The sequence below is a fragment of the Balaenoptera ricei genome, chromosome 10 (genome assembly GCF_028023285.1).
Source record: "Balaenoptera ricei isolate mBalRic1 chromosome 10, mBalRic1.hap2, whole genome shotgun sequence".
Taxonomy (NCBI): domain Eukaryota; kingdom Metazoa; phylum Chordata; class Mammalia; order Artiodactyla; family Balaenopteridae; genus Balaenoptera; species Balaenoptera ricei.
The window spans coordinates 40,363,645-40,379,362 of record NC_082648.1 but is presented as its reverse complement, the minus strand read 5'-3'; the positions used below and the strand labels follow the sequence as shown (position 1 = coordinate 40,379,362).

The 15,718-nt window shown below is 51.1% G+C and overlaps 1 protein-coding gene across 1 annotated transcript in view; it reads left to right on the top strand.

The window, feature by feature from the left end:
* Window positions 1-12,256, top strand: part of VDR (vitamin D receptor) — a 31,317-nt gene extending 19,061 nt beyond the window's left edge. Inside the window, exons 5-8 of the mRNA XM_059935766.1 lie at window positions 1,571-1,742; window positions 7,335-7,486; window positions 7,668-7,784; window positions 9,047-12,256. Coding sequence (XP_059791749.1) covers window positions 1,571-1,742; window positions 7,335-7,486; window positions 7,668-7,784; window positions 9,047-9,306 — 701 coding nt within the window. The 3' untranslated portion in view covers window positions 9,307-12,256. The remainder of the gene's footprint in view (window positions 1-1,570; window positions 1,743-7,334; window positions 7,487-7,667; window positions 7,785-9,046) is intronic.
* Window positions 12,257-15,718: the final 3,462 nt, after the last annotated feature.

Sequence of the window (15,718 nt, the reverse complement as noted above, 5' to 3'; positions counted from 1 at the left end):
GTACTTCCAGACCCATTGATGGATCTGTGCCCAGATCCAGAGTAGGTGGGAGGGCTCCCTGTGTCAACTAGACAGAGATAACAGTGGAGTTGGCCGTGTGTCTACTCACCTGCATTGACCACTACACAGATAACTGATCCTCTGAGCCCCTCACCTTGTTGTTAACCTTGTAGTAACCCCTCCCCTGTGGTAATTTTCTCTACCCACTTTCCTGCTCTTTTTACTTTATGGTATATTCATTTTTATCAATGAGGGTCAATCTGGGGACTTCCCTGGTGGTCCAGTGGTTAGGACTCCGCACTTTCACTGCCGAGGGCACGGGTTCAATCCCTGGTCGGAAAACAAAGATCCCACAAGCCTTGTGGCACAGCCGGGGGGAAAATTAAAAAAGGGCCAATTTGCATGTTATACATTGGTCTGTACTTCAACTTTTCATAATAATTTTATATTATTTAGAAGTTTTGATTTCTTCTCATAGGTTAATTAATTTGAGGTGTTTACCACCCCCCCATGGTATGTTCAGTATAGCATATATTTATTGAAAAATTCAAACTAGTTAACATTTTTAACTTTTAAAAAATTATTATATAAAAGTAATATGTGTTCATTGTAGACATTCAGAAAATATAAACTAAATTATGTATATTATATATATTATATATAATCTTTAAACCTACCACCCAAAGCTAATCACGGTTAACACTGTGATGTATCTTTTCCCAATTTTTTTTAACATATATATATGTTCAGAAATGGAATTGTGCTATACGCAGTCTGGTAACTTGCTTTTTTCTCTTGATAGTATATTATGTCATATCTTCATACCATTCAGTACACACCCAGAATATAATTTTTAAAGGCTGCATAGTATTCTGGGGTATAATGTACAATAACATATCTAAACCCCTATCACTGGATATCTAGATTTTTTTCCCAGCTCTTCATTAAGATAACAGTATGCTTGGGGCTAAATATTTGCACTTATTCTGAATTTTTCCTTATGTTGAATTCATGGAAGTAGGATTACTGGTCATAGAGTATACATAATTGTAGGCTTTTGACCCTCACGGTCAAACAGCTTTCTAGATTAGTTGCACAAATGTATGCCTCCTTTACACCCCAGTGCTGCACAAGGATTGCCTAATTCCCTACATCTTTACGAACACTGGTGTCAACATATAAACGTACTTGCTTCTAGTTTAGAGGTGAAAAGTAGATGTTCTTCTTGGCCATTCTTTGATCACTAGTGACGTTGAACATTGTTTTCCACAAGTTTATTGGTTCCAAATGCATCTTTGATTTGAGATCATTAGGAACAACATGTAAAATCACATCTTAAAGAAGTCTCTTATCTCAGAGTGTCTCTGATATTTGATTTTCCTGCCCCACTCTGCTGAAAGAAGACACAGGGAACCCTAGGGGGAAGCCTGGGCTGAAGTGACTTTGGAGAGAGGTGGTGACTGTGGGATTCCCAGCTGGCCCTGCTACCAGGGTGTAGGAGGGCCTCGCGGGGCCTTGCGGAAGGAAGCCTGGCTCAAGTAGTTCCTTCTCTTCCCTCATCTTTCCCCAGATACGATGGAGCCAACCAGCTTCTCCAACCTGGATCTGAGTGAAGAAGACTCTGATGACCCTTCTGTGACCCTGGACCTGTCCCAGCTCTCCATGCTGCCCCACCTGGCTGACCTGGTCAGTTACAGTATCCAAAAGGTCATCGGCTTTGCCAAGATGATCCCAGGGTTCAGGTAAGAAGCTTCTAGGACATCTAGGGAACAGAGTCAGAATCCTAGACTGAGCCCGAAGAAGGCTCGGAAATTACCAATCTACTGCTTCCCAAAATACAGCCTCAGGCCCTACCCCAGACCTCCTAAGTCAGAATCTCTGGGCAAGGCCCAGGAATCTGTATTTAAGAAGTGCAGCCCATCCAGCATTACTTGGCAGGCCAGCACTGGCGAGCCATCCATCCCTTACGCTTCCTTTGTGATGGAACAGGAGCCCAGTGAGGTTCAATGGCCAACACCAGGACTTCTAGTGTTGGACCCCGCATGTCAGAGCTGGGTTAAGAACTCTTAGTTCACTGCTGTGTCCACTCCAGCTGCCTTGGATCTATTCCTCATATTATCCTTTTAAATTAAACCTACATTAATCCGGCACACCCAATTCTGAAACCAGGATGAAGTGATAGAGAAGAAAAAGGGTTGGGCTTGTGATGTAATTTAGGAATCCTAGAGGGAGACACACTTGTACGTATAACCTGGGCATCTTTCACCCAATTTACCCTTCACCCAAGGCTGTTTCCTAATCATACTGAGATCTTTTTTGCCAAAGTAGGTAAGTATGAGGAGTTCTACTGGAGTAAAGACCCTCCCTTATGGATTCATTCATACAAATTTCATTCATTCATTCAGATGTTCTATTGTTTTGGTAATAATGCTATCTATAATACTTATATTTAAATGGTCATGCAGTGTTAAATATTCTTAAAAGTACTTAAAAGTTGACGCTTTTAGTAGATATGTTGGGAGGCAGTTATATCTATATTTATGTATATCAATAGCTTCATTCTTTCTAAAAGTTCATTTGGAACATTGTCATCAAATATACATTGTGGTCAAGAAATAAATGAATAAACTTCCCTGGCGGTCCAGTGGTTAAGGATCCACCTTCCACTGCAGGGGGAATCCCTGGTGGGGGAACTAAGATCCTGCATGCCACGTGGCTGGCGTGGCCAAAAAAAAAAAAGAAAGAAATTAATTAATATCAAGCAATACTCTCATCATTTCAAGTAGTAGCAATAGTTGCAGCTGTAGCAGAAGGGGTAGAATGCTTCTTCAATACTGATGCTCGGATTCAGCGCTAGAATACTGGGAGCTGGAAAATGACTGGACGTTGGCCAGCTCTGGATGGAAGCTAACACGAGGTGCCATTTATTGTTTGGTGAATCTCTGGCGCGTAGGGAAGCCATCAGCTACTGTCTAAATTGCTGCATTGATTGCCAGCTAAATGATGGTAATTCACAGCGCTAAACCCAGTGCATCCCAGTTTGTTTCTGTCTTGAGACAACCTGCTCTGTGTTATTTTATGCCTTGCACCAATTCAAATACCAGGGATTCACCAATGTTCTTTCCTGGAATTAATGTGAAAATTATAAAGGAGAGAAACCATCAAATGGTGTTGAGACACTCTTACTGTATCGCACATTTTGGTTGCATCAAAAAGAGTAAAGGCCGCTCTGCAGGCAGAACGGGTGTCACCTGTGAGGTCAGCATCGCACCGGGCCTGGGATTTACCCTCCAGAGTCTTTCCTTGGAACTGATGACAACATTCCGCTTAGTACAAGTTCCAGCTCCCTCCCCAACTCTTCTCGTTACCGTTTGCAAACTGCACATGTTCCCAAAGTCTTGTTTTGTGTAAACAGCTAGAGAAAAAACACTTCAAGGTGTTGATGGATACACTGTAGCAGGCGGCTCTCATCCTAATTCCGGGAGGAACAACTCTCATCTACCCAGTCCCCAAACCTTGCCTAGTGGGGAGCTGGACCAGAGGGCACCTGAAGCCCTGTCCAGATGCTAAGGTTTGGTGGCTGGGATTGCCCACATGGGAAAACTGTCCTAAAAAGAATGTGACCTATTTAACCAGATAACCCCAGTGCAGCCCCCTCCACTAAGTAACCTGAGCCCCAGTTTTTCTCTTGGCCCCCATCCCTTCCCTTCGCCACATATACCCTCGCACAAAATAGCACCACCTGCCCCTCAATTCCTCTCCCCAAGGATGAGCTGAAGTCTACCCCCTTCCTTCCCTTTCAAACCTCATCCTCCAGAGTTCCCTGGTCTAGCCCTGCAGTCCTGGCCGAAGTGAAGTATATATGAGCAGGTATTGGAGCCACCCAGCTATGGAGGCAAAATCAATTAAATCGATCCTAAACATGCTTGGGTTAACTTTTCTGGCTTCAGCATGTCTTGAGAAGTCCCAAAGTGGAATGTTTTCCAACAAAAATGGAGCAGGCTTCAGCAAGAGCTCTGTGGGGACATTTACGTGGATGTTCTGTGGGAATGCGTGGAGCTGATGCTGCACCAGGACGGGGGCCAGAGCCCAGGCTTCCGCAGGACCCAGGCGGGGGCAGCCCAACAGTTCTCTGGTTCTGCCAGTTCCTGCACTTAGAGGTTCCATTTTTCCAAGAAGTGAAAGAACAGTGTCTGCGTCCCTGGTGGCTTTGATCTTGCTGCCTGGAGGCGGGGGTGGAGGGTGTGGGGAGGGCAGGATGAGACTTCTGTGTGGGTGAGTGGAGGGGAGAGTACAGGACAAGATTCCAGTGTGGGCGGGACTGCATGGGCTGTGCTGGGTGTGGCCTGCCCTGTGGGGTGGCCTTGGCCCTGCCCCTGGCTCCCACCTGTTCTCCCTCAGCCTCTCGGTCTACACCCCACAAATCCACCCCCCTTCAGCCCTGCAAAAGAAATGCATGGAGGAAGTGGTGTCAGGAGCAGCGACTCCATGGCCAGGAGCCGTCTTGGATCCGAGAGCCAAGGACCACAGGTTTCACTGCCCAGAGGGGTGCATGAGGGACCAGGCCCAAACAGCCCCAGAGGGCTAAACGCCTTCAACCGCACTGCCATTTCCATCCCCAGGGGCTCCTTCCTGGGTCAGAGGCCTGGGGTCATAGTGCTTCCCTCCTCCTATGCCCTTTCCTCTATATTCACTTATTCATCTGTCCAACAATCAGCTTGCTTATGACATAAACTGTGAGGGATAAAAGATGACTAGGACACAGTCCCTGGCCTGCAGAGGTTCAGCGTCTGATGGAAGAGATAGACATATGAATAGCCGCGGTGAAGAGATAGACATATGAATAGCCACGGTGAAGAGATAAGGGCGCCAAGAGGTACCAAGGGAAGGCAGATGGGGAGAAACTGGACCCTGCCTAGGAGGGTGGGGAAGACGAGACATCCCTAGAGCACCTCACAGGTGCCCAGAAGTGGCCAGAGGTGTGGAAACTGATCAGGGTGTAAATATTACTCAGGTCCAGGGAGGAGGCCCAGAGCCGGAGCTGGTGCCCATCACAGCAGGAACGAGGTCTCTTACTGAGTTCCCCTTTATCTTCACCGCTACCGCCACCCACTACCATTTCCACTTCTGGCTGTGAGCTGCACTTAGAAAGTCCCTGTATTTCCAGGCTGTGGGTGGTAATTTGAGGTCATTCTAGGTTTGCTTTCATAGAAGTAATATGTCTGGATCACAGCAGGCAGTGATCCCGCTGAAATCTCTCTAGCCAGGCACCCATGGGATGTTTGTTCACTTCTGGCCATCCATTTTGAGTGGGCCATTGAACAAAAGGTTTTGTACAGAGATGTTCCTCACGGAATTCCTTATAACAGCAAAACTTAGAAGCAACCAAAATGCCCAAAAATAGGTGGGTGGGAGACTGTATTTTCCAAAGATTTGATAATGAACATGTTTTACTTGTATAATGAATTAAAACCCAAATGAGGGTGGTGTTAGTTTTTATTTTTTCATTGTGGATTGAGCACCCAGAAAAAGGTGACAAGGATGGTGAGACATCTAGATGTCACGGCATCAGGGCTACTTATTCCAGAGAAAAGGCAAGGAGGGACATGGTGGCTTTCCTTAAATGGTTAAAGGGATGTCCTGCAGCTAATGGAGAAGTCTGGTTCTGTGTTCCTTGAGAGGACAGAACTACAAGCAATGGATGAGTGTGTGATCACGTGGCTTAGAGCTCAAGAGAAGAGGCTATTGACCCAAAAGCCAAGCACCCCATGGCTGTATCCAGAGGCCAGGAGCTCCCTGGCACTGGGGGAGTCCTGCAGAGGCTGTGTGAAAGCCGTCTGTCAGGAATGCTGAGGAAGGAATTGGACCACATAGCCTCTAAGTGGGGCCTTCCAACCCTAGCACTTTGTGATTTTCCTCCAGTGCAGGCCCTTTGGTGGTCATCTAATCATGCAAGCCCTTTCACACCTCCTCATCCATCACCTGTTGATACGGGACTCTCATCAGTTAATATCCGTTTCCCACCTTTTTACTTTCCAAAGTGCAGCCACAGGGGACGACAGCCCATCGACAGGATATCCAGGAGGAAATACACAGAAAGAGAAAGGGAGGAAAAAGAGGAAGCAATTTGATCTGTGGGTCCTGCCTTTTCCTTGTCATTGTTCAGACAAGCCCAGCTCGTGACTCAGAATAGTGGAACTAGTCGTGAGCCTTTTGACTCATCAACACATAGCTATTGACCCTCTCCTCATGCTCAGGGCTCAGTGAACAGTGTGAGGGCAACACTAAAGTAATTAAGAGGTGGCGCTGGCCCTCAAGTAGCTTACAATGAAGAGCCAGAGACAAGTATCTAAAGGACAGAGGCAAAGAAGGGGAAAGGGCAAAATAGGATTACAGGCAATGTGCAGCAGGTCGTAAAGGAATGGCTCTAATTCTATGAAGAGAATCGAAGGGTGGAGGGATCCAAGGAAGACCTCACTGGATTCAGGACTGGAAAGGTGGGGTGGAGCAGAAGATGGGCGCTCTAAGCTGGAGCTGTCCCACGTTCAAAGGCATGGTGGCATGAGAATGCCTAGCATCTGAATGTGGAGTAGTCCGATGTTGTTAGAATGGAGGGTTGGTGGAGTCTGTGATGGGAACGGGGGCTGGAAAGACAGGTTGGAGCCCAGTTACGGCGTATGGGCTTGATCCTGGGGCATTTGATAGTCAGTGGGGATTTCTGAGTGCAGGAGTGACACGTCCCTGTAGCAGTAGTAAGAAAGGTGAACGAGAGACTTGACTCCAGGGGTCCAGTAAGAGGCAACTGAAAAAGATGATGGAGCTCTGAATCAGAGCAGTCCAGTGGGAGCGGGAGTCCAGAGATGTCCTGGAGACAGAGCTGACTTCACTACTGGAAGGACCGAAGGGCAGGAAGAGGGAGAGGGAAAGGAAGCATGGGAGCCATAGGGGATGGCTCTGGCCATGCTTTTGCAGATGACCATATTCATGCCATAGCCCTGGGAGCTTCTTCAGGCTCTATCTTCCTGACCCTAGAAGAGCCATGGCTGCTCCGACCTTGGAGACCCTGGAAAGTCCCTGGGTTTTCCCTGTCATAGTAGCTGAGCTACATCGGTTGGCATTTGGTCACAGCTTTGAGTTGTTCTCAAGTCATTCTCCCTCAAGAAACAGTCTCGTTCTTCCCAACCAGGCTGCAAGCTCCTCGATGGAGGACGCAGGGCACATGCTGGTCACCTGGCAGGTGTATACCTGTCAAAGCACTGCACTGATTTGCATGACTTGATGGTCTTGACCAGTAACCTGACCTCCCACCCCCACCCCCGCACCCTCCCTGGCAGAGACCTCACCCCTGAGGACCAGATCGTGCTGCTGAAGTCGAGTGCCATTGAGGTCATCATGCTGCGCTCCAACCAGTCCTTCACCATGGACGACATGTCCTGGACCTGCGGCAGCCCGGACTTCAAGTACCAAGTCAGTGATGTGACCAAAGGTGCGGCTGGGCTCTGCCTCCTCCTGCCCCGGCTCCACCCCTCCTGGGGTCATGGGCCCCACCAGGCACATCAGAGGGAGTGAGGCAGCACCAGGGAGAGAAGGGTGAGGGTCAGGCCGGAGGTAGGGTGGGGTGGGTGGTCCTGGGGGTGCCCACAGCAGCTGGCTGTTCTCTCTCATAGCCGGACACAGCCTGGAGCTGATTGAGCCCCTAATCAAGTTCCAGGTGGGGCTGAAGAAGCTGAACTTGCATGAGGAGGAGCACGTGCTGCTCATGGCCATCTGCATTGTCTCCCCAGGTACCTAGCAGTGTGGGGAGCGGGAAGGGGGGAGCCCCGCTGAGGGCCAGCAGGGAGGTTTGGAGGGAGAAGTGAGCACAAGGAGAGACCAACAAGGAAACACCCACTTTGCTGGGTTTGCCCTGCCCGTGTGGTGTGTGTATGCTGAGGGTTCCCTCACTGCCCTTGGCCTTGCCCTAGCAAGACCATTGGTGATTCATGGGTGGGATTCTGAGGAACCAAATAGATGGAGTTTCTCAGGCCACAGACAGTACTCAAGCTCTGCTCTTGGGTGAACTGGACTGACCTCTGCTGACACTTGAGGCCCCCTGGGGATAGGGCACAAAAGCCTGGGGCCTGATAGGAGGTTCTGCTGGCCTGACAGACAGTTTAGCTGACTGATTTTGGAGGCAGGGTGCTGTGATCCTTGAGCTCTTCTGCCTGTTTGGGGTGGGAAGAGGGAGAGAAGCCGAGGAGGGAGGTCTTGTGGTTCTGGGGATGCTGGATTGCTGATAAGGCCTCCACTGGGACTGTGTTCAGGGAACAAGCCAGTGGCCTTTCTCCAGGGACGCTTTCCTGGGCTGGGGGCCCAAGGAAAGGACATGGACACCCCTCCTCCTGGCCAGTGAGCATTCACTCATTCATTCATTCATTCACTCAGCAATGATTTACTGGGCTTCTGTCAGGAACCAGGCACGATGCTGGGCATAGGGACTCAGCAGCAACCAGGACACAGACTTCTTTCCCAGGAAGTGTAGAAAGAGCCATTAAACAAATACGTTATTTTAAAAATAAAGAAGTACATGATGCTACAGAGGGTATAGCAGAAAGCGGGAACCTGATGTCGTCTGGGGCATGGAGGTACGGGGTCATCAGGAATCGCCTTCTTGAGGAAGGTCCTTTAAGCTGTTACCTGAAGGGTCAGCAAGAGTCAGGCAAAGGTAAAAGAGCTGAGTTCTGGGCCGAAGGAGCACAAATGTGAAGCCTGGAGTGCAGAGAGCATGGCTCATGGGGGTCCTGATGAAAGATGGAGCACAGAGACAGAAGGAGAGAGAATAGGTGGGGACAGGCCCAGATGGCCCGCAAACGGACCTGAGACTTGATCCTAAATGCACTGGGAAGTGGTCGAGGGGTTGGGGAGGACTGTGGTGTCCCAGGTCAGCAGGCATCCAGGAGTGACCTGGGAGGATGATGAGGCTGGGTGTCTGTCTGTGTGGGCCGGGGGGTGGGCCGAACGGTAAGGGAGCTGGCTCAGAGCTCCCCGCCCGCCTCTCTGCCCACAGACCGTCCCGGGGTGCAGGACGCTGCGCTGGTCGAGGCCATCCAGGACCGCCTGTCCAACACGCTGCAGACCTACATCCGCTGCCGCCACCCACCCCCGGGCAGCCACCTGCTCTACGCCAAGATGATCCAGAAGCTAGCGGACCTGCGCAGCCTGAACGAGGAGCATTCCAAGCAGTACCGCTCCCTCTCCTTCCAGCCCGAGTGCAGCATGAAGCTCACGCCCCTCGTGCTCGAGGTGTTTGGCAACGAGATCTCCTGAGCAGGGCAGCCTGCCCTGGCGCCTGGGCGGGGTTGCCTCTCCGGGGCCGGGTGCCCAGCAGCTCTTCCCACCCCTTCTGGAGTTCAGCCCCTCCTCTCCCACTCCCCCTCCCCGCCCAGCCCATCCGCTCTCCTGCCCAATCTAACACCAGGTCCCCCTTACCTGCAGGCCACGGGCTGCCCCCAGTCCCTCGAGACCTCAGTCATGAGGAATTGCTCCTTATTCGACAAAGAATCTCAAGTGGGGGCCGAGGGCAGAGGCTGAAGGTGGGCCCGTGCCCGGGGATGCCCCCTCCCACAATCCAGAAGTGGCTGCTGGCTGGTGCCGAGGGAACAGGCAGGCGGGAGAGACGCAGCCATTCCTCAGGGACAGAGATACCCTCACCTCTACCCAGCTCCAGGCCCACACGTCCAGAGCCTGGTGGGATCACCCTTCCTTCGCCCCACCCACGATAAACACTGACCCATGACCCCCACCTCATCCTGCTGCCGGTCTGTCCTGTTCTGCCCCAGGGCAGTGTGCCAAGATGGGGCCTTCTCCCTCTGTCTTCCCACTGTGGCCTGCCTAGGACACTCACTGCCAAGGAAGACCAAAACCAAGGTGACTAAGGTCACAGCTTCCCCTCATCCACCTCTGCTGGCCAAAGGGCATTTGCCTAACCCCATGGTGCCGACCTTCATCCCATCGCCATGGTAACATTCTCCCCGGAAGTAGCTGTGGTAAGATGGGCTTTCTCCCCATGGCGGGGGCCACTGGCCCAGAACCCATGTGCTGAGAGGCCAAGGAGGGAAGAGAGCAGGGCCCAGGCAGTGAGGGGACAGGCAAACCCGGCCTGAACATAAGAGTAGTAGATGGAGGCCACACCCGTCCTGCCGCCAAGTCCGTGGCTCCTCAGCCTGGAGCTAAGGGGTTGGCCGAGGTGGGGGCTCTCCCTCCGACAATCCACATGGCAGGACTGAATGGCCCCCAGGCTAAAGAGAATCGCGGGCACCACCCTCACCCTCACCCTGCCAGTGCCTTACCTCCCACCCCAGAGAGACAACCGGCCGCAGGCTCCAGAGCCCCTGCGCAGCGGCCGAGGGCGCTGAAGGGGCCTGACCCTGGGATGGCCAAGGGTGGTGACCCAGAGGTCAGCCCACTGTCTGAGCCCCGCCAACAGTCTGGAGAAGCAGGTTCTGCTCTGCTTACCAGCGGGGCCTCATCTTTCCCACCTGGCAGGGTGGGATGGGGGAGAGGAATTTCCAGACCCCCAAAAGCCCAAGCCCTCCCTGCCCGCCTAGTTCTGCTTCTTACACGGCTGTCCCCCAGAGAAGCAGAAGGCAGTGCTCCAGCACCCCGGATCGGGGGACAGCGGGTTGGCCTGGTGGCTGGTCAGTGAGAGCACTTCGGGGAGGAGTCGGGCGGGGTAGTTCCTTATTCCCGCCCCACACCCTGACGTCAAAAGGGACCTGTGAGGCAGGGCGGGGTAGGGGCACCGAACCTCAAACTCCCCATGTGCAGAGCAGCTCAGGAGGTGGGCACTCACGGCCCGTGTTCGTGGCTGGGCTTCTCTGGGGCGTGGGTGGCAGGCATGCGGGAGCAGAGCAGAGAGGGCCCCTCCAGGAGCGACAGAGGGCCCTTCAGATCATACTCAAGTTTGCGGGACGCAGCCGCGCTTGCTGTCTCAGCCTGGAGGAGGTGATGTCAGCAGGATGCCCCTGTGCCTGCGTCCGCTGCTCCCTGAAGACCCCGGGAGCAAACCAGCTTACCTCCTCGGCAGCCGCCAGTGTCTTCTGGCCAGTGTTTCTTCATCTGACAGCCACCGTCCCTATTGCAGAACCGTCCTTAGACTCAGTCTGATGTCTGTTAGATGGGAGTTGCCTTCAGGCTCCACTTGGTACCACATTCTAATATAGCGGGTAGTAGGCACCACTGATGAAGTGATATTTATGGGTGATGAGGACGTACGTACGTTGTGAAAATTCTACACGTTAATTACTGTTGTTGTTATTTTACAAATTAGGGAGAGACCCTTGGGATTTGATTTTAGCTGCAGAACACATTGGTCCAGTTGTCAAGTCAGTGGTACAAAGGGCTTGAAAATCTCTGACCCAGTTCAATCCCCTTGTTAAAGAAAACTGACGCTGAGGAGAAGGTGTGACTCACCCAAGCTCATGTAACTAGTTCAAAGCAGCCCCAGGACTGGACCGGGACTTTGGACTTAGGGTCCAGTGCTGTTTTCACTACATCATGCTTGAGCTCAGACGCCATGTCCCATTCCCCTCGTGGCTGACCTCATCCCTGGGGGAAGCCCTGGGTTTTAGACAGAGCATGTCCAGATCCCAGATCCCTGCCTTGCTCCCCTGGGTTGTCACCCCACTGACCCATCAGGAGGAGGAGAAGGGACACCTCAGCCTGTGTCTCAATGTGAATCACACCCCCGCCCCAGTGTGGCCTTGGCCGGATGGGGTCTCTGCCGCAGCTCGGCGTAATGCTGTTGCCTTATCAATAAAGTGCATCTGTCTTTGTACTATCTTCACCCTCCTGGCGCTCCCCTGGACCTGCCTTCCCCAGGGAACATGACAGGACCCACTGAGAACGCCAGTTCCTCAGCCCTGGGGCCCGTGACAGCTCAGTCCAGTCCCAAAGGGAAGTCCAGCAGCTGGGAGGATGAGAAAAAGTGAGGTTCCCTGGGGCTGAATTGGGAGACAATGTTATCATCTTTTCTGTTTTAGAATGAGAGAATGTGAAGGTAGACATTCATAAATCTCAACCTTTTTAAACTATATTATTGGAAAGCTAGGAAAGTCTGTACCAAAAATGCCAAATAAACAAGATTCTGGGAGATAGGAAAACCCTTCTCTGGCCGACTGGAAGAAGTAGGAGAATCTGAATGAGGCCAACAGGGAAGCTTGGAACGTACGATAGATCTGGTTAAATCTGGGAATAAAGCAGCAAAGAAAGCTTTGAAGAGTGCCTCCTGAGTGATTTCCAAAGAGAAAAAAAGTTTGCCAGAAATTTGTCAAATAAACCAATGAAGAAAGCTCTGCTTATGGTAATAAAGATGGCACATACTTATATAGCACTTTGTGGCAAGTACTGCTGTAAATAAATGCTTTACGCAAACCAGCTTGCTTTATCCTTATAAGGACCCTAGGGGAGATAGACGACTATTACCCTCATTTCGCAGAGGGGATAATTTGCCCAAAGCCACAGTGGTGGTAAGTGAGAGATAGGGTTTGAACCCTTGGCAGCTGGCTCCAGAAGCCATTAATTACCTGCTACACTATACTGCTTCCTATTGAGCTGAGTGGGCTGACAAATGACAGCTAGTCATGCCAGCTCTCTATTAAAGTGGATGTAAGGGAGATTCCCATTCCTAAAGTAGGCCTTGGGATAGAGAAATTGGAGGTGCTGGATCCAGCAGGGCTCTACTCTCAGGAAGCATTCAGTCACATGTGTTGGGTCCATTTCTGTGTGGCCCTTACCTGCGAACCTCAAGAATAGGAAGCCAGGCGGCTGTTGACAAAAATGTGTCTTGTATTTGAAATGCTGTGCCAGTGACTTGGCAAACTTCAAGTGACTCCTATGAATATACAGGACTCCCAAAGGGCCCTGAGGAGCCAATGTACCCCCTCCATTTCCAAAAAAAGGGGGGTTTATGATAAAGGGCAGCTTTCGTTAAACACACAAGCAAAAATAACTAACCAAAGACACACATGGTCATCCTAAGGGAAAATCATGCAAGAAAAACATAACCAATGTATTTATTTATGATAAGTTGGCCTAGGAACCTGTGGATGTGATTTAATTTTTCAGAAGCATCTGAAAAGATTTCAAACCAAATGTGTCAGTGGGGGATGGGATGGGAATAGAAGAATTGGGGGTGGGGCTTGAGGGCCGTTTTGCCAAGAAAAGTGAATGGACTTAGAGAAAGGAAACCAGCAGCTGCCTAAACGGACACAGGCTCTGGCAGGAGAAGTGTGAAGACATGTCCTTAGAAACTGTTAGGAGACTTATTTAGCATTTTTATAGATGATCCAGAGGAACACAAAATCTCCAGGGCTGTGTGTTACAATCAACTTTTCCAGGTAAACAGAGAGGAATGCACACACTTAGGAGAAAGTGATTTTAAGTTTTCACATTCCAAGTCTTGGGTCTACATCTGTGCTGTTCAGTAAGGTAGCTGCATGTGACTATTTACATTAAAATTCATTACAATTAAATAAAAGTAAACATTAAGCTCTTCAACTGCACTCGCCACATTTTCAGCACTCAATAGCCCCACGGCTATGGGAATGGACAGTGCAGATACTGAACATTTCCCTCATTGCAGAAAGTTCTATTGGACGGCATTGGTCTACACAATGCATTCTTATCTGGTCCTATGTTTGGATGGTATGTTGCTGCTGATCTGTTGGGCAGATGGCCACCAAGTGTTCGACACCATATAGAGGGTATTCAGGGAACATCCTCCCTTTACATCAAGCAATGCTGCAGCGGGACTGCTGTGAACACGTCTGCTCCTCAAAAGAGACATAAAGAAGAAACATCTCACAGATCATGAGGTTGATAGGCTCAGAGCTTCAGGTGGCATAAATACGTCAGCGCTGTTCCAGGAAATACTGATTCCTTCAGTCCTGGGGACAAGCAGACAGGGCCGGCCTGGAGCGACCAGATCCCTCAGGTCAGGGTCTCTAGCTCCTACTGGGGCTCCCTGGAAGCTGTCTATGCACCTTGGGTCTGTCTTGGGTCTGCCCCATGGCCCTGCAGGTGATGAGACTTTTCTCTCCAGCCGGGCTTGTAGAGACAAGGGTGATGAGTGACATCTGGCACTCCTAGTGCGGCCAAAGGGCTGCCTCTTCATGCCAGCTAGCATCGCTGTGGGCAAGAAGCCTGCTGAAGGGGTCTGTGCTCCAACTGACCAAGAAGCACAGCAGGATGTGGAGCAGAGGCTGGGAGTGGTGACGGGGGGTTGTCACTGCTCCAGACAGCTGCTTGGAATCTCTGCACTCAGACATGCCGTATATGATATATGAGATGGTGTTGCAGGTCGGGTTCTGGGGAAGCCAACTCTGAAGTGTAGATGGGAGTGCAGGAAGTTTACTGGGGAGAGGTCTCAAGCTTGGGTGGCAGGGAAGAAAGTGGGATTGGGTAGAGGGAGAAGAGCTGCCAAGCAAACTCAGCAGAGATCTCAACCAACCCTATGGGGAGCTCTGAAACTGGGATGGCCCTTTGGATTGCCCCAAGTTGAGGTGAGGGAGCCGGCTTTTACATTCTTACATCACCCGGTCCTTGGATGCAGGCTGTCCCCAGGAAAAGAGTTACCTCTTTTCAGCCAAGGGCAGGTAGGACTGGGGGTTGTTTCTTCACATTTTGTACAACCTGACGCCTTGGGGAGGGGCCAGAATGCTGCCAGGCCCTTCTTTTTGGCTCTAGGGAGTGGGTAGCAATAGTTCCTGGAGCTCCCTCCAGAGGGGGTCGTTCCCAGCCTCTCCCCAGCTCTGGACTGTCTAGTGTTTTTTTTTTCCTCCCGAAGTCATGTTGAGCTTCACCACTAGGTGGTGCTACTGCCCTATAGGGCCAGGTTTGGGCTGCTCGCCGGGCCGCTCTCCCCCACTCCCTCCTCCCTCTACATCCTGCTCCTGCTTTTATCTCCGTGAAGGTGCCTGGCCTGCTGTGCCTGGGGCCTCTGAGCACCTTCCCTGCTGGTCCCACGTTCCCTCTGAGGTCCAGCTTGGTTGTGCAGTCCTTTCAGTGTCTCCAAGCACAAGTGTCTCCAAGTGTCACACTGAGCCCAGTGCTGGGGATACAGCGATGAATAGGACAGTCGCTGCCCCCCAAAAAGGTACAGTCCAGGGGGAGAAGGCAGACCTGCAAACAGGCCATCACCAAGCAGCACAAGCAGAAGCCGAACACTTAATGGCACAAACTGCTGGGTCCCTGTCCTGGCTCTCCCACTTGCTACCTTGTGTGGCCTTGGGCAAGTGAATTGATATTTTTGAGCCTCAGAATCTTCATCTATACAATGGCAACAATAATAATACCTACTCCTAGGTTCGTGGTTGTGATATAATCTGTGTAAATCACTTTTCACAGTACCTGTGCTGCCAGCATCGTTATTAGGTTGCAGAGTGAAAGGGTGGTCAAATAAGTTTTCATTGCAAGTTGACATTGCTCCAGTTCTCTGACCACTGATCCTTGCTAGGCTCTCTGGACTGGCTCCAGGGGGATCTCTTAGACCACCGACCCCCCCCCCGCCCCCCGCCCATGCAGATCTCAGCCTCTGGAGCTATGAGCCCCGTGAATATCTACAGGGGCTGGGGAAGGCGTCATTGCTCCATGTGGCCACCAGGAGGCAGGTGTGCAACTTCATAAGCCAAATAGGCCCGAATTGAAACAGCCCGGCTGGAGAGAAAAGTGTGGGAAAGAG